Source organism: Mobula birostris, chromosome 4 (assembly GCF_030028105.1).
Source record: "Mobula birostris isolate sMobBir1 chromosome 4, sMobBir1.hap1, whole genome shotgun sequence".
Lineage (NCBI taxonomy): Eukaryota > Metazoa > Chordata > Chondrichthyes > Myliobatiformes > Myliobatidae > Mobula > Mobula birostris.
Window position 1 is genome coordinate 61,050,363 of NC_092373.1, and position 18,392 is coordinate 61,068,754.

Below are 18,392 nucleotides of genomic sequence, written 5' to 3' on the forward strand. Positions count from 1 at the left end.
GAATGTTTAACCACAGCAGACGAGACAGTACAGAAGTGTAACCTTCATGGAGGCTAACACGCCTCTTGGTTCGTCACCACGATTTTGAGGAGATGGCAGTGATGGGAGAACTAGTCACGTTGGCAGGGGATTTGGGAGGTGGAATAGCAGCAGGTAGATACAGCTGTGTGTAGCTTGTGTTAGTGTTTAGGGGATGGCTGTTTTGGATAGATGGTGCACCTCTGTTCTGACTTCATCGATTGAGCTCAACATATGCGACCTTGCATTTCACAGTTCTGCAAGCAGCTGTGCCCTACAACCAGATTAAAACGTGTTCGGATTACTAAATAATATCTACACTATCAATCACCTCTGCCCTGCTCCTGCCTTTCCCACTGAGCTTTAATTTAACTTGCTTTTCGATAGCTCAGTAGAATGCCCCTTAGGGTACAAGTGCGCTTTCTGATAACTCCTTCACTATTAAAAGAATTGCGTGTTAACTGTAATCTTTATGCACGCAGCGTCTTTCGTTTTACAACGCTTTTAAAATGAAATAGCAGTTTATGCTTTTGCAACCAACATTGATTGCCCGTGATGTGACAAGGAGCAAGCATTTAATGAAAGATGATGCCTCCACAAGGATTACCACCCTCCTGTAACATCTTCAGACGGATACAGGGGATGGTAGGATTTAATTATAATTACTGTTAGAGTCCTTGAGCGTTTCAATTTTGCATTTACTATCATGTTGCCAAAGGGAAATAGATAAAACAGTTTTGTCAACGGTAAGGGATACTTTAAATGTTAAACAAGAAAAAAACTTTTTTGAGAAAAAAATGACAAAGGTAGCGCCATTGTACTAATCCCAACATGGTAAAAATGTGACAGTATTCTACTTGGAATCAAAGCTTCATGAATGTATTGCAGCCAGTATGACATTTTTAAAATTATATTACAAACTGAGTATTTCAGCAAGATTAGAATCCTAACTTTTTTATGTACAATACATGTACATTAATAACTCTCAACAGTTTGCTGACAGTACAGGAATAGATAGGAGAGTACGTTGAGAGGACCCAGAGAGACAGAATTCATTGGGTAAGTGGAGACAAAAAGACAGCAAAATAAACATGATAAGGGAAGTGAGGTTATGCACTTTGGTAGGAAAATTAAAAAGGCAAAATGTTATTTAAATAAAAGCAACACACATAAAAGTTGCTGGTGAACGCAGCAGGCCAGGCAGCATCTCTAGGAAGAGGTGCAGTCGACGTTTCAGGCCGAGACCCTTCGTCAGGACTAACTGAAGGAAGAGTGAGTAAGGGATTTGAAAGTTGGAGGGGGAGGGGGAGATCCAAAATGATAGGAGAAGACAGGAGGGGGAGAGATGGAGCCAAGAGCTGGGCAGATGATAGGCAAAAGGGATACGAGAGGATCATGGGACAGGAGGTCCGGGAAGAAAGACGGGGGGGGGGGAACCCAGAGGATGGGCAAGGGGTATATTCAGAGGGACAGAGGGAGAAAAAGGAGATTGAGAGAAAGAATGTGTGTATAAAAATAAGTAACAGATGGGGTACGAGGGGGAGGTGGGGCATTAGCGGAAGTTAGAGAAGTCGATGTTCATGCCATCAGGTTGGAAGCTACCTAGACGGAATATAAGGTGTCCCATGATCCTCTCGTATCTTCCCGGACTTCCTGTCCCATGATCCTCTCATATCATCCTCTGGGTCCCCCCCCACCCTTGTCTTTCTTCCCGGACCTCCTGTCCCATGATCTTCTCGTATCCCTTTTGCCAATCACCTGTCCAGCTCTTGGCTCCATCCCTCCCCCTCCTGTCTTCTCCTATCATTTTGGATCTCCCCCTCCCCCTCCAACTTTCAAATCCCTTACTCACTCTTCCTTCAGTTAGTCCTGACGAAGGGTCTTGGCCTGAAACGTCGATTGCACCTCTTCCTACAGATGCTGCCTGGCCTGCTGCATTCACCAGCAACTTTTATGTGTGTTGCTTGAATTTCCAGCATCTGCAGAATTCCTGTTGTTTATGTTATTTAAATAAATTTATTTTATGTAAAAGCAGTTGCTGGGATATCTGAGAGATACAACAGGTTATCATGCAGACACAGCAAGTAATTAAGAATGCAAATGGGATCGTGCTTTATTGCCTGTAGATTAGATCACAAGTGAGAATGTGCAGAATGATTGAGCAGTGTGACCACACTGTATGGTTTTGGTATCCTTCACAAAGGAGGTATAGTCTTGGGATGAAATGTAGAAGGTTCTGAAGGAATTTGACAGAAGAGATGTTGTGAGGATGTCTTCCTTGGTGGCAAAGTCCAAAACCAAAAAGCATGGTATCAGAGAGGAGTAGGCCAGTGAGGATTGAGATGAGGAAGAATGAGTTATAAATGTTTGGAATTCTGTATCAAGTGAGCTGTGAGTGCTGGGTTACTACTACATGCATATGTTCAAAGTTTTGATGGCTGGACTTTCAGACCATGGGAGGGTCAGGGATTATAGAGTTCTGATTGGAAATGAGTTATCCTATGAATAGCGAAAAGGGTTCAGTAGTGGAATAAATGAGATTTATTCCAGAGTTCAGAAGGTTATTTTTGAACTATGAGTGAACTTTAGAACATTCCCTTGTTAACTGCATTTAAAACCTGTGACTTGAGGGAAGTAGGGTAGGATGTAGCAACAGAATCACAAACACAAAAAAAATCTGCAGATGCCAGTAATCCAAAGCAACACACACAAAATACTGGAGGATCTCAGCAGGCTAGGAAGCATCTGTGGAAAAGAGTAAACAGTCAACATTTCAGGCCAAGACCCTTCATGATCTCAGCCTGAAACATCGACTGTTTACTCTTTTCAATAGATGCTGTGGCCTGCTGAGTTCCTCCAGCATTTTGTGTGTGTTGCTTAGGATGTAGCAAACTGATTTTTGTTTTGAGGCCAAGAACACAGAATTTCGCCAAGACCTCATCATAATTATTGTTGTGACTTCCCATTAAGCTATCAGTTGAGCTAATAAGCCCACATCTGTTAAACAGAACAGCAACAAGAGATCCCAGTAATTAGAAAGGCTGGAGGAGTGGGTTGCTGTATAGAGCTGGGGAATCAGGGCTGGGAGTAATGAGGGAGACAATAGTGAGAGTGCATTGCATGGTGTTGAATATATTTCTGTTGAGCAGTTGTGAGAGAGTTAGATGATTGGCAGGGTGGAGTTTATTGGAGCTGCTCTTTTTCTCCTGTTGACCAACAAGGAATGCTTTTAAGGCATTTAATCTTCTTCAGGTAGTTGTATCTCTCTCTGTACATCTTGTTGCCTCAATAAAGCAACCAGCATAGTCAAAGACCAACCCTGACATTCTCTCCTCTCCCCTCAGCCATCAAGCAGAAGATGCAAAAGCCTGAAATCATGTACAACCAGGCTCAGTGACAGCTTTTACCCCACTGTTTTAAGACTATTGAATGGTTCCCTAGTTTGATAAGATTGCTCCTGATCTCACTGTCTGCCTTGTTATGATTTTGCATCTTACTGTCACCTGCACTGCACTTTCTCTGTAGCTATTATGTTTTATTCTGCATTATGTTACTGTTTTACCTTGTGCTATCTCAATACACTGCATAATGAATTGATCTGTACAAACCGTATGCGAGAAAAGTTTTTCACTGTGTCTTGGTACACATGACAGTAATAAATCAATTCCACTTCCAGTTCTGCTTCCTTTTGTAGCTGAGATTCCTGAGGCTGGGGCAGTGTACACATCTACGGTTGGATTTTAAATCAAGTTGTAGTGGTGCATTGGAAATCCAATACAAGTACAGTGTGTCATTGATATGTTCCATCCCTCTTTGGTGAGATACTTGCCTCAAAACTGTATTAATGGGCTGTGAATACATTCCCTAATTTTACATTTTTGACATTCCTGATGCTTTCCCACATATTAGTATGATTAATATTAAGGTTATTTATCATATCCAAAACTAATGTTTTCTCATTGGAAATTAGATGATGTATCAGATAGTTCAGTACCTTATTGCAAGGTTTTGTAGAAGTGAACCACATACTTCATAAGCATTCATACCTATTGTTGGCAATGTGATCAGTTATTTATTTTGCAATACATCAAAGTGCTGTTACTGAGCAGGTATTCCTTTCATTTTGCTGTAAAATGAGATATATAGAGAAAGGTGCCCTATCTAATAATTTTATTTTCAGTTAGCACAATGTAAAATATAGGATTAATTTTAGCTTTTGTGTATATCCTATGAAAGGTTCTGTTGCTACAATACTTAGAGCAATCAATTGAAAATGCATGCACCATTTAAATAAAAGAATATTTTTGGTCTGCCAAAAACCTGTTTCATCCAGTGTTTAAATGTTTTTTATTTGCAGTACCTGATTAAATTCACTGTTTGCATAAGGGCTGTGTATGATTAGGGAGCATTATATCTTGGAGCTGTGGTATTGAATTGTGCTACCCCATGGATCGAAACAACACAAGTAATTAGGTGGCTTGCGTTCAAGTGCATATTTTTTATTTGATTTATTTTTGTTTTTATAATGCCCCCTACATAGAAGAACAAGATAAAATATGAAATAACAAAATGAGGAAACGGGGTTTTCAAAGTGCTTTTGAAGAAAGCCAATGAATGGAACACATTGTGAAAAGGTCATTGGCTTTGGGATTAAAAAAATAGTTCAGGCTAATTACTTAACAAATTCTGCCCCATCTAGACATTTTGCATTGAGGAGGTGCCAGTCAATATTAGGGAAGTTGAAGTCACCCGTGATAGCATCATTGTTATTTTGGCATCTTTCCAAGATCTGCCTCCCAAACTGCACCTCAATGTCTGTTGGGTGGGGGGGGGGGTCTATAGAATACTCCCAGTAGAGTGATTGCTCCCTACTTGTTTCTTACTTCCACCTACACTGACTCAGTAAACGATCCTTCCTGGATGTCCTCCCTTTCTCTAGCTGTGATACTATTCCTGATTAGCTATGCCACTCCCCCACCTCTTTTACCTCCCGCCCTGTCCCTTTTGAAACACCTGAACTCTGGAATATCCAGCAGCCATTCCTGCTCTTATGACAGCCAAGTCTGTAATGGGCACAATGTCATATTTCCATGTACTGACCCATGCTCTTAAGTTCATCTCCTTTGTTTCTGATACTTCTCACATTTAAATAGACCCATTTCAACCCATTCAACTGACTGTGATTATGCCCTTTCCATTGCCTGCCCTTCCTCACAGTCTCTCTACGGGCTGCATCTTCCTTCACAACAACTGCCCCATTCTCTGACCTATCCTTCTGCTTCCCACCCCCCTGCCAAACTAGTATAAACCTTCCCCAAAGGTTTTATTCTTGGCTGGAAATTCTAATGCATAGAGTTCCTCAAGCACTGGTGAAAGGTTGTTGCTTTTTTCCTTCATGGAAAAAATTGTAAACTGGAACCGAATCTGGATCTGGGAATTTTGGGTGGAGGGAGGGGTGGTGAAGTATGAGGATTCAAACAGAGGAGAAGGCTGGTGGCTGAAGCCCAAGGTTAGGGTCTGTGATTGGTTCCTAAGAAAGGTAGGTGGCCAGTTGGTAATGGGGTTGGAGTTGCCTTCAAGGACAGTGAGGATTAGTACTGGGATTGTGGTTGGGAGGGAAATTACGAAGATTGCCAGGGCTGGTAAAGTGGTCTTCAAATATGGTGCTGGCTACCAGTGCTCCCGAAACTTCAGAACATCAGGGGACCAGGGGAACTTTGAACATCAGTAGGGTTAGAGAATGGGGAATTCCTGAACATCTGGAGGTTGGGGCCTGGGTTGCGTGGAGTCAGTAGTGAAATTGGGGAAGGAATATATTGGTGCCATATGGGAAGGTTCAAACTTATCTGACAGGATCCCAATCCTGTTATGTCATGGTAAAGCATGGTTTTCCTAGGAATAACAATGATGTTGGATCATACAAGAATTGAATTAAATTCAGTAACCTTAAAAATTAGATCTATGGCACTTCACCTGTGACAGGAATATGGTTCACCCAATAATGTCAATACATGTGAGTAACAGGATTAAAGTCAGATTTCAATTACATGACATTCAAAGGAATCTGATATTTGCTTGAATTTCTAGGCCTTTAACTCTATGCTGATACTGTCTACTAAGCAAAGCAGATTTAAATTAATTGTGTCCAAATCTAGTACTGTGTGAAGAATTCAGATCTGTACTGAAAAATGTACTTTTGTAGGAAGTACAGGCTCTTGGGATAAAATCTGTAAATGTTGGAAATGTTCAGCAGCCCAGGTAGTATCTGTGGAAAGAGAAACGGAGTTAATAGTTCAGGCTGCCAGTCTTTCATCAAGTTAGTTCTTGAAAGTCAACCTTGCCAGTTAGAGTTTATCTTTCAAAATAGTTTGCAAGTGTGCTTTTTTCTAGTTTGAATATGACAGAAAGAAAGTAATTTCCTAATTTGTATGTACTTTCCAATGCTCTTTGGTTGATAATACATGTTATCATATATTTTAAACACTAATGCTGCAGGATTGTTGGTTGCCAGCCCCTCCTATCTGTAAATGAATATCATCTGCTTGCTGAGAGATTCAGTAGAAACATACAGTCTTTAACATCTAGGCCAGGTAAACATTGCAGAATATTTGATCACATAGGATACAGAGAAACTGCCAAATATATTTTTGGTGTTTAGCCTAGTGCTGCTTTCAGGAATCTAGCTGGTTATTTCTACTGTAGTAAACTCATTTTAGTTCATGTACTGATACTTTTGCAATCCAGTGTTACTTCAGAAGCCTAGAATGAAGAATAAAATTTATTGCTAGCAATTTTATTAAATGTTACATGAACAAAGAACGAACAAAGAAAGGCAAGACAAAAATTTGTTGTGGTTGTCTCATATTCGGAATACAGATAACAAAGAATTCCAATGATAACAATTAACCTATAAGATAGCCGAATTCAAGTGGTGTGACACTGGCTATGGAAAGCAAAGAAGTTTCTAGAAATATACAGAAGCCACTATACTGTTATTGCTCGATAATTAACTGAACGATTAAATGTATGGCAAATAGGTGATTGTATAAAATTACAAACAAGCACAGGAAAACTAAGCTACAAGAAAAATAACACTACAGTACATCACACCCCAATCCAACATTAAACTGCTGTTGATTTGCAAATCTGTGCCCATCTTTCCGTGGCTCCATTTTTGAATTTATTCGATTCTATTTCTACCCTTACCAAAGCAAGGAAATTTCTCCAATAAAATTGTCAAGTGCCAAGCCCTGTGATTGATATTTGAGTGTACTTATAGAAAATGGAAATGATCAAGCACTACATTCACTTCCAGTTCCTTTCTTGACTGGCTGAATGGAATTGACCTAATCATCTTATATATTCAACCAGAGTCAGAGCATTGACATTCATGCCTTCTGTCTGTCATACACAGTAGTCTATGTCTTCCTCTTGTTCCTTATCTGCACATCACTATTAAGAAACAACACCTAAGAACTTTGCTCCACATGTACGCATGATGCAGACACTAACCTCAAATTTTCTACCTTCTCTCTTACCCTTTCTTTTATTCTTGTGTGTTGCTTGGATTTCCAGCATCTGCAGATTTTCTCTTGTTTGTCTCTTATTCTTCTGCTTTTGTTATTTTCCAGTGGAATTATTTCATTGTTCTCTTCAAGTATCTTTCATCTCAGATTCAGTATCATGTTTAATATCACTAGCATATGTAAAACGTAGTGGTTAGCACAACGCTTTATTGTACCAGCAACCTGGGTTCAATTCCCTTTGCTGCCTGTATGTTCTCCCCGTGAAGGCGTGTGTTTCCTCCAAGTGCTCCGGTTTCCTCCCACAGTCCAAAGACGTACTTGTTGGTAGGTCAGTTGGTCATTCTAAACTGCCCCATGATTAAACTCAGATTAAATCAAGAGAATTGCTGGGCAGCTTGGCTTGAAGGGCAGGAAGTGCCTATTCTGTGCTCTATCTCAATAGATTTTTAATAAAGTCATGATATATGTTTTGAGGCAGCTGTAGATTGCAATATAAAATTTTAAAAACTGTAAATTACAATAAGAAATATAAATTTTAATTAAGTACTGCAAAAAGAGAGCAAAAAAAAACAGTGAGGTAGTGTACATGAGTCATTGCCCATTCAGAAGTCTGATGACAGTAGAGAAGAAGCTGTTCCTAAAATATTGAGTGTACCTCCTCCTTGATACAGGCAATGAGAAGAAGTATGTCCTGGGTGATCGGAGTACTTAATGGCAGATACTGCATCTTTGGGGCATCACCTTTTGAATATGTCTTTGATACTGGAGAGGCTAGTGTCCATAATGGAGCTGGTTGAGTTTGCAGCTTTCTGCAGCTGTTTCTTCTCTCTTTTATAAACTTCCGCCCTTCCAATACTCTGCAGACCCAGTACTTCTAATGTCTTCAAGGCTTCATCAACCACCACTACCTCCTTCATTTTCACTGTAACTTCCTCTGAGAATTCTGATGTTTCTGGGCTGTAATGCCCTACATAAGCTCTGTTTGCTTGGTAATTTGTAATTTTTCTTTTTGCAGTACGGACCATTGGGTCCAGAATTATATTCTGCCTCACTACCTCATTCGTTAACTTTAAAATATCCCTTTAAATCTGTTTCTGATGGCTGTCCTAATGTCTCCTCATTCGGCTTGAAACCATTTTTTGTTGCAGTGTGCATCTATGGGGTATTATTCCATGTTAAAGATGCTCTATAAATGGAAAGTGCTGTTCTACTTGGCATTGAGATGAATCATTAAGGCAGGCTCCTTTCTGGTTCCTCTGGTGGGCATGATGAATTGTATGGAAAGAATAGCAGAGTTACCTCCAGTGTTTTAGCTAATTGACTGTAAATGGCTTTGGGATGTTCTAAAAAGGGTGTGAGAAGTACATGCAAGTTTTCCGTTCTTTAACAAAATTTGCAGAGAACAGATTTCAATCCTGTCAATCCTATTTGGTTCTGATTCAGATTCAACAGATTACCATTGCTGCGGAGCTTTCTCTGCCCCGGATTGCGAGCTGCCCATTCCTGAATCATATAGTTTCTTCCAGCATGATCACGGGGTGTGGTTCCTAGTTTATCAGTGTAGATGAGCTGATGAGATGACACAAGTACAGTACAAGGCCTCCATCAGTATAGGTGGCGGACTGCATTAAGAGAATGGCCTCAATAGCCATTCATTATCTTTGATTTTACAAGCTGTTGTTGAGTGTTAGCATATTTCCTTGAATTTTAAATAACATTTTTCTCATTAAAAGACTGAAAAACCACAGGCATACACACACAAGAATAATTAAACAGACAATAAAATCATATATATAAAAAAAACCCAATCACAAACAAGAGAAAATCTGCAGATGCTGGAAATCCAAGCAACATACACAAAATACGGAATGAACTCAGCAGGCCAGGCAGCATCTATGGAAAAGAGTATTGTCGACTTTCCGGGCCAAACATCCTGTTGAAGGGTCTGGGTCCAAAACATCAACTATACTCTTTTCCATAGATACTGCCTGGCCTGCTGAGTTCCTCCAGCATTTTGTGTGTGTTGCATTAAAAAAAAACTCCAGTTACCTTTCCCCTGGCAACCAACTTCTCCCATTCATTATAATGGATCTACTTTGTTTCTGCCAGGCATAACTTGGCATAGGCTCCACAAGCATTTCACCTACCTTGAGAAGTGAGAAATTTGCACTGCTTCTTTGGAATCCATAAGGTGTCTAATGGTACAGTGCTCATGTCCAAGTGCCAGAATCCTGCTGAACAGAAGGCTGCACTTCATCCTGTGCTTGAGAGTAGCAGAGTTAAAGGTTTATTTGATAATAGATCTGGATGACAGACAATCTTCCCCAAAATTCACTGTTTCATAAACAAGAGTTTTTATATTGAGACACAAGAGACTGCAGATGCTGGAACTGGAGCAACAAACATCTGGATCATCTGGAGTTTTTACACGTTACTTTATTATCAGAGAGAATATGTGAGAAATGAGGTGATTTGTGATGGAAAATTAATCAGTTTGAGAACCATAAAATAAATGTCACCATTGATATACTTTATACTTTTTTGTCACCAAACAATTGATACTAGAACGTACAATCATCATAGTGATATTTGATTCTGCGCTTCCCGCTCCCTGGATTACAAATCGATAGTAAATATTAAAAATTTAAATTATAAATCACAAGTAGAAAAATTAGAAAAACGGAAAGTAAGGTAGTACAAAAAAAACCGAGAGGCAGGTCCGGATATTTGGAGGGTACAGCCCAGATCTGGGTAAGGATCCGTTCAGCAGTCTTATCACAGTTGGAAAGAAGCTGTTCCCAAATCTGGCCGTACGAGTCTTCAAGCTCCTGAGCCTTCTCCCGGAGGGAAGAGGGACGAAAAGTGTGTTGGCTGGGTAGGTCGTGTCCTTGATTACCCTGGCAGCACTGCTCCGAGAGCGTGCGGTGTAAAGTGAGTCCACGGACGGAAGATTGGTTTGTGTGATGTGCTGCACCATGTTCACAATCTTCTGCAGCTTCTTCCACCTTGGACAGGATAACTTCCATACCAGGTTGTGATGCACCCTAGAAAAATGAGAATAAATTTTGGTAACATTTGACACAGAGCTTTGTGCCATTTTATACTAATGATGGCATGTACAGTATGAAAGAGTTAACTAAAAATGCATAATAACCACAGTACGTTGTGTAAGAACATGAAATACACTTAACAAAATTTAGTAGTCTTCTGGTAAAAAGGTATAAGGAATGCTTAATGTGAAAAATCTCTGCTTTTGTACGGAAGAATTGCCCAGAAAACAGTATTTTCTTTAACAAGTAAAAAAATTGTATAAGTAGATAATTATCTGTTTATATTTAGTAAGTATTCTGAATTTTTGTGTTAATTAGCAGTAATCGATTATCGTAATATCTATCTGGCAAGAAGTTGAAATCAACTTGTTGAAATATTGTTGCATGTAGTACTATTGCCAAGTTAATTACCCCTCAAGACATGGGAAATTGACCAAAACATGTGTATAGCATATTTTCCACTCATAAAAAATTGCTAAAATGTGACCTGGTAATTTCCTAATGGGGCCAGCCTTAATCTGTAAGGCATTGTCTTCTCGCAACCATGCATCAGCAACACATACTGTGCCTATCTTGGACAGAGAGAAGCTGCCTGGTAGGGGCAGTGAACTTCTGAACTATCTGTAAGTGACAAAGTTACGCATCAGTGAGATCTTATATACCACTAGGGGATCTGGGAAGAAGAGTGAGAGATGTGGTAGGAGATACTGCCAGCATCACACCATCTTAGCAGAAGGTGGCTCTGGGGTGAAGATCCCCACACATTGGAATAGTATCGGAAGAAATGTAATAACTGTTCTCTCACACTGAAATGCTTACACAAACACACAGACACACACAAATTGTTAGTCACCAACACAACCCCACCTATGTGTCAATAACTTCCCTGTACATGGGACGATGTAAAGGTTATTCAGTGTCCATTTGCTCCATTTAGCTCAACAACGAAGAATAGCAGAGAGGCCACCTGGATAGGTGAGATACTCTCTCAAGTGCACTGTCTCACCAAGCTGGAGGAGATGATCCACCTCCTCATGTGAAGCCTCATGGAGAGGCAGTATGAAGTGTGCCAGGTATGTACATTAACTCTGATTCATTGTGATCAGTGCATCACCTTTGTAAAGATCAATAGCATATATCTTTATTACCATGCATACATTTCTGCATCACCAAAGTGCACTGCTTATATATGCAACTCTCTTCTGTTTTGTCTGTGCAGGATATGAGGATATCTCTTCTGTTTACCCCTTCACTACAACATCAGGACCAAGTGGAAACAAGAAGATGAAGGAACAGGAAGGAAGGAAAAGAGAGGAGGAACTTGATGAGGATGAGCACAGTGCGTCATTGCACCTGATCACACAGCACCATCTCAGAGACTGGCACTGCGGGGATGAGAAAAGTAGGTTAGAGGGGCATTCGACTGGTAGAGGTGCCAGGTCTAAGCAGGGCACTGTCTTTCAGAAGAGGCATAGGAATCTGATGTGGGTACTCCCGAGGTTGAAGCAGTTGGAGGGAGATGGTTTACACATCAATACTTCCCCCAGAAGACTCAAGTGAAAACTACATTTGGGATACTTTAATGAGCAAGCTGATACAGATGAACAGTGAGGCGGTGGGAACATTGTCAGGCTTACCTATTCAAATTTAGGATACAACAGGAAGCTTGTCCTCACAGGGGAGATTTAGGTACATTCTTCCCATCATTTATCTTGGTGTACTCAGTTGTTTCAGGGCTTTAAAATAAACCTTTTGACTTCAGTTGAATGAGTCTAGATTTTACTAGCATGAAATACATCTCCTTACCCATTGCATAGCAGCCTGCACAATATATTGTGATGTACATTATTGTCAGTTGCATTGCCGTAAGTATCTACCATTGGCACTGATCAGCTTGTCAGAGCGTGAAAGATTTTGTTCCTTGTTAGCATCTGCAGATCGGAATTGCGCCAAGTTTTTTTTGTTTCATCTGGAGGTTGGAGTGGTTTAAACAGAAAACCATTCACCAAGATAAACAGAGATGTTGTGCCAAGGCATTTTAGTAGCAACAACAGGGATTGTAAATCATTGTGGTAGTCCCACAAAGCAGCAAATATGGAATATTGTGTGTCTTTTGGATTCTCACTCATGCTTTTTGGTGTACTGTGATCATGTTTATGGAAGGTACTTGTACAGGGTCACTTGTTTTGATAGGGAGACTCACTGAGGCCCATAAGAATTATTGTTCAAAAGTAAACCAGTTATGAGATATTGCCTCCCTTCTTTGCTCAGCAGGATGCTGAAGCTCATGATATTGAAAAGGAATATCCTCCTTGTCCTGGTGCTCCTGTTGATTTTCTAATTGTGGTTTTTGATGCTCAGTATGTGGGGTTTCTGACTAGTGAATCAGTTGTTCTCTCCGGTTGGCCAGGTTATGCAGCCTGCACCACACCACACCACAGGAAGACCCTCCATCAGTTAGGCAAATTCAGCCCTGGACTGCTGACAACATTGTAGTCTCATTTTCAGCATAATAGTAGTATTCTACACTACTACTCTTCTTCTTTTGAATTGGCACTCAGCTAGAATGGGAGGAGAACAAAGTGATGTCGATACCAATTGGATAGAATAACCTTTGTTCCCCCTTTATTGGCAGTGTTGTTCATTAAGAAGGCTGGCAAAATGGATTCCTTGATAATGATTAAGTTGGGGGAGCTGCCAGGAAAAATGGAAGTGGTGTGTGAATATTCTTCTTTGATACACAGCAACTTGAACATCAGGAAGAAACCCTATAAAACTAGATTCTTCCAGGGAGCCTTCATGAAACATGAGTGTACTAGATGGCTGCTTGCACCTTGGGAAAGACAACAATCCTGGAAAATCCCTGTGCACGAGATGTTGCCTTCTATTCTTCACAAAAACCAAAGGCCACAAAGTTGTTCCTCTATGTATACAAAGCCTGGATGACTTCTCTCCTGCTCTGATGGGTAATAAACTGAGAGATATGCTAAAGCTCTCTAACAGCCACCAGACGCCTGGAAATTGAAAGCAGTTGACCTCCATGGTAAGAGTGCTCCATACCCAAAGGTCACCCTGCTAAATGTCGAAGATCTCATTCTTGACAACCTGAGCTAATATTGCTCATTTGAGAGGACCAGGCATGATCCCCTATCTGTAAAGACCCTTTGGGAGCAAGGGTCTGAGGACATCGGTATAACTGTGACCTGTGTGCTGACTGTGACCCTCCAGATTTGCCTACAATACTTGCAAAGCTTCCAGTAATAAAAATGTTGCTAGCATTGAAGTATCCATCAACGAGTCGCTCAGCTGTTAAAGGTTGCAAGGAGCACACACTACTGGTTTGAGTACACTCTGAGGACTCTGGGAGATGTTTCAAACGTCTACAATCTATTCTGGTATCATCTTACGATGTGTTTCAATGACAGGAGAATAGTCCATTAATCTACAAATAAATTAAGAATGCTGCAGGTTTTAATCATTATTCTGAAGTGACATTCTTCAATGTCACTTCGAGGAACTTCCAATTTATGTCAGAACCAGTTATAATTGTGCTGTGTAATGATTGACATCAGGAAGTTCACAAGTAATGCTGGAAGAATGTCAAGTGCATTAACAGGGATCATGAATGAAGGTGAAGGTGCAACTCATTTTGCAATGAGTATAATTTCATCTAGAAATTATAATTTACATTCAGCAAACCCAATTTCTGAAAGAAGCACCACCAAATAATCTAATTCCTTGGTTCAAGTCTCTGGAACCTTAGCTTAGGCTACGTAACAGAATATATTGTGTCCAAAGTTGATTGAAGTTTGGGCAAAATGAATTTAGAAATTTAGAAATTTATATTGTATAAATCAATTGTATCTTTAAAGTTATTTTCTTATTTTCGATGTGCTTTTATTCTGATGATAAAGGCTCTAAATCTGTTAGTTTCTATAATTTTGAAGTTTATTTAAAATTTATGGTAAATATTTCTATAGCTTGTGACTTTATTATCAAAAGAGAGCACTGCAGCTTACTTAAAAATCTTTCTCACAGAAATATTCATTAGCACTCAATGAGAATCAGAATCAGGTTTAATGTCCCTGGAAGAGAATGTGGAGGTATTAATAGAGATCTTTCTAGAATCACTAGAGTCTGGAAAGGTTCTGGAGGACTGGAAAATTGCAAATGTCACTCCACTGTCAGGTCTGCTCCCAGTGACGCTTCCCAGCCTGCACATGCGGGCACCTCCCAATCTGCACCCAGCTAATAGGATTCATCTACAGCTCGTTCCAGACGCATCACCTGCAGCCTATTTTTCCCCAGCTGCAATCCACAGTCCTTGTTCTGACTCAATCTGTTGCTCCTAGCTTTTTACCCAGCCTAAAGTTTACCTTGCTGTCTGTTGTGTTTAGTTCCTGTTCTCTCTTGTTTTGTGGCCCCCTTGTGGTTTATAATTTTGTGCTCTATTATTAAAGTTATTGTTCACTGCTCTGCTTCTCTGCTCTTGGGTCAAGTCTCCTCTACATCTCCAGACATCCACTCAATAAGAAGGGAGAGAGGCAAAAGACGGGAAATTATAGTACAGTTCGGCTAAATTCAGTGGTTGGCAAGATGTTAGAGTCCATCAGTAAGGATGAGGTTTTGGGGAACTTGGAGGCACATGACAAAATAGTCTGAAGTCAGCATGGTTTCCTTAAAGGGAAATCCCACCTAACAAATCTGTTGGAATTCTTTGAGGAAATAATAGGCAGGCGAGACAAAAAAGAATCAGTGGATATTGTTTCACTTGAATTTTCAGAAGGCTCTTGACTAAGTACCACACATAAGATGCTAAACATGATAAGAACCCATGGTATTACAGGCAAGATACTAGCATTGACAGAAGATTGGCTGGCTGGCGGAAGGCAAAGAATGGGAATAAAGGAGGCGTTTTCTGGTTGGTTGTTGGTGATTAGTGATGTCCTTCAGGGGTCAGTGTTGGATCTGCTACTTTTCGCACTATATGTTAATGATCTGGCAGATAGAATCAATTGTTTTGTGGCCAAGTTTGCTGATGATATAAAGGTGGGTGGAGATATATTTTTTGTGGAAGCAGGGAGTCTGCAGAATTTGGACAGATTAGGAAAATGGGTAAAGAAGTGGCAGATGGAATATAGTGTAGGGAAGTGTATGGTCATGCACTTTGGTAGAAGGAATAAAAGCGTAAACTAAAATGGAGCAAATTGAGAGAATGGAAGTGCAAAAAGGACTTGGGAGTACCAGTGCAGGATTCCTTAAAGGTTAACTTGCAGGTTGAGTTGGTGGTACGGAAGGCAAAAACAATACTAACATTCATCTCCAGAGGACTAGAGTATAAAATATGAACATAATATTGAGGCTTTATAAGACATTGGTCAGACTACATTTGGAGTATTGTGAGCAGTTGTGGGCCCCATTTCTAAGAAAGGATGTGTGGAATTGGAGAGAGTCCAGAGGAGGTTTACTAGAATGATCCTGGGAATAGAAGGGTTAGTGAATGAGGAGCATTTGATGGCTCTGGCCCTGTACTTGCTAGAGTTTAGAAGAATAAGGAGGGACCTCATTGAATCCTGTGGAATATTGAAAGACCTAGATAGGGTGGATGTGCAGAGGATGTTTCCAATATTTGGGAAGTCTAGAACCACAGGGAACCATCTCAGAATAGAAGTGTGATCCTTTAGAAAACAGATGAAGAGGAATTTCTTTAGCCATGGAGTGGTGGGTAAAATCATGGAGTTCATCGTCACAGATGGCTGTGGAGGTCAAATCATTGGGTATATTTAATAGGTATGGATGTCAAAGGTTATGCGGAGAAGGTAGAAGAATGAGGTTGAGAGGAAAATAAATCGGTCATGATAGAATTGCAGATCAGACTCCATAGTCTGAATGGCCTAATTCTGCTCTACATCTTATGCTCTTATTGTGTTATGTCGTGAAATTTGTTTTGTGGCAGCAGTACTGTACAATACATAAAACATACTTTAAATTGAAATATTTATGTACAAAACCATATCAATTGTACATAATGTTAGCATGTTTTAAAATATCAAGTATACTCAAGTAGTGAAGACATAAAAATTAAGATCATGGCAATACAGGTCTATTACCAACATTGAACAACAGGAATTCTGCAGATGCTGGAAATTCAAGCAACACACATCAAAGTTGCTGGTGAATGCAGCAGGCCAGGCAGCATCTCTAGGAAGAGGTACAGTCGACGTTTTAGGCCGAGACCCTTCATATCCTCTCATATCCCCTTTGCCAATCACCTGTCCAGCTCTTGGCTCCATCCCTCCCCCTCCTGTCTTCTCCTATCATTTTGGATCCCCCCTCCCCCTCCCACTTTCAAATCTCTTACTAGCTCTTCCTTCAGTTAGTCCTGACGAAGGGTCTCGGCCTGAAACGTCAACTGTACCTCTTCCTAGAGATGCTGCCTGGCCTGCTGCGTTCACCAGCAACTTTGATGTGTGTTGCTATTACCAACATCATTCTTTTCATATTAGTCATACATGAATGTGTAGAATAATACAATAGTAAACCACTTGTTTTGTCAGTCTCAATCCCAGAAGAGTAAAAATGATAGTTGCCCAGATTTTGTTGTGGCTGGGTCTGCATCAGAAAAGCACATTTAGATTTTAATCTTTTTTCTTATCAAGTGCCTTAAGGTCAGAATCTGAAACAGGTTTAATATCACCAGCATATGTTGTGAAATGTGCTGGTTTGTGGCAACAGTGCATTGAAATATATATTAATAAAAACTGTAGATTACAATAAGATTATTTTAAGAAAATAAATAATTAGTTCAAATGAGAGTGAAAAAATACTGAGGAAGTATTCATGGGTTCATTGTCCATTCAGAAATCTGATGGCGGAGGGGAAGAAGCTGTTCATGAAACGTTGACTGTGTGTAATCAGGCTCCTCCTTGATGGTAGCAATGAGAAGAGGGCATGTCCTGGGTGAAGGGAGTTCTTAACGATGGATGTCACTTGTTTTGAGGCATCGCCTTTTGAAGGTGTCTAGGATGCTGGGGAGGCTAGTGCCCATGATGGAGCTAGCTGAGTTTACAACTTCCTATGGCTTTTTCTGGTCCTATGCAGTGGCCACACTAGATGGTGATGCAACCAGTTAGAATGCTCTTCACGGTATATTTGTAGAAATTCGTGAGTGTAACATAACCAATTTCCAAATGAGTATAGTGACTGTTCTGCCTTCTTTGTAATTGCATCAATATGTTGGGCCCAGGATAGATCCTCAGAGATGTTGATACTCAGGAACTTGAAACTGTTCATCCTTTCCACTTTTGATCCCTCAAAGAGAGTGTGTTCCCTCGAGTTCCCCTTCCTGAAGTCCACAATCAATTCCTTGGTCTTAAGGACATTGAGTGCCAGGTTGTTGCTGCAACACCAATGAACCAGCTGATCAATCTCGTTCCTGCATGCCTCGTCAACATCTGAAATTCTACCAATAGTTGTGTCATTGGCAAATTTATGGATGGCATTTGACCTTGCTTAGGCAGGAGTTGATTCTAGCCTTGACAAACCTCTCAAAGCACTTCATTAGGGTAGATTCAAGTGCCACTGAGCAATAGTCATTGAGGCAGCTCACACTCTTTTTGGACACTGGTAGGATTGTTGCCCCTTTGAAGCAGGTGAGAAACTTCAACTGCAGCAGTGAGAGATTGAAGATGTCCTTGAACACTGTTGCCAGTTGACTGGCACAGGTTTTCACAGCCCTACCAGGTACACCGACAACGTCTTGAAAGATGTTCTGATATTGACCTCTGAGACAGATCAC

General features: G+C 40.4%; 1 protein-coding gene across 2 annotated transcripts in view; it reads left to right on the top strand.

Moving 5' to 3' along the window:
* ppm1lb (protein phosphatase, Mg2+/Mn2+ dependent, 1Lb) overlaps positions 1 to 18,392 on the top strand; it is a 141,820-nt gene that overhangs the window by 3,975 nt on the left and 119,453 nt on the right. The window contains exon 1 of one of the 2 annotated variants that reach the window (XM_072255419.1): positions 554 to 663. The exons of the other annotated variant lie outside the window; for it this stretch is intronic. Coding sequence (XP_072111520.1) covers positions 604 to 663 — 60 coding nt within the window. The 5' untranslated portion in view covers positions 554 to 603. Of the gene's footprint in view, positions 1 to 553; positions 664 to 18,392 lie in introns of those variants that run through there. 2 annotated transcript variants of the gene reach the window in all.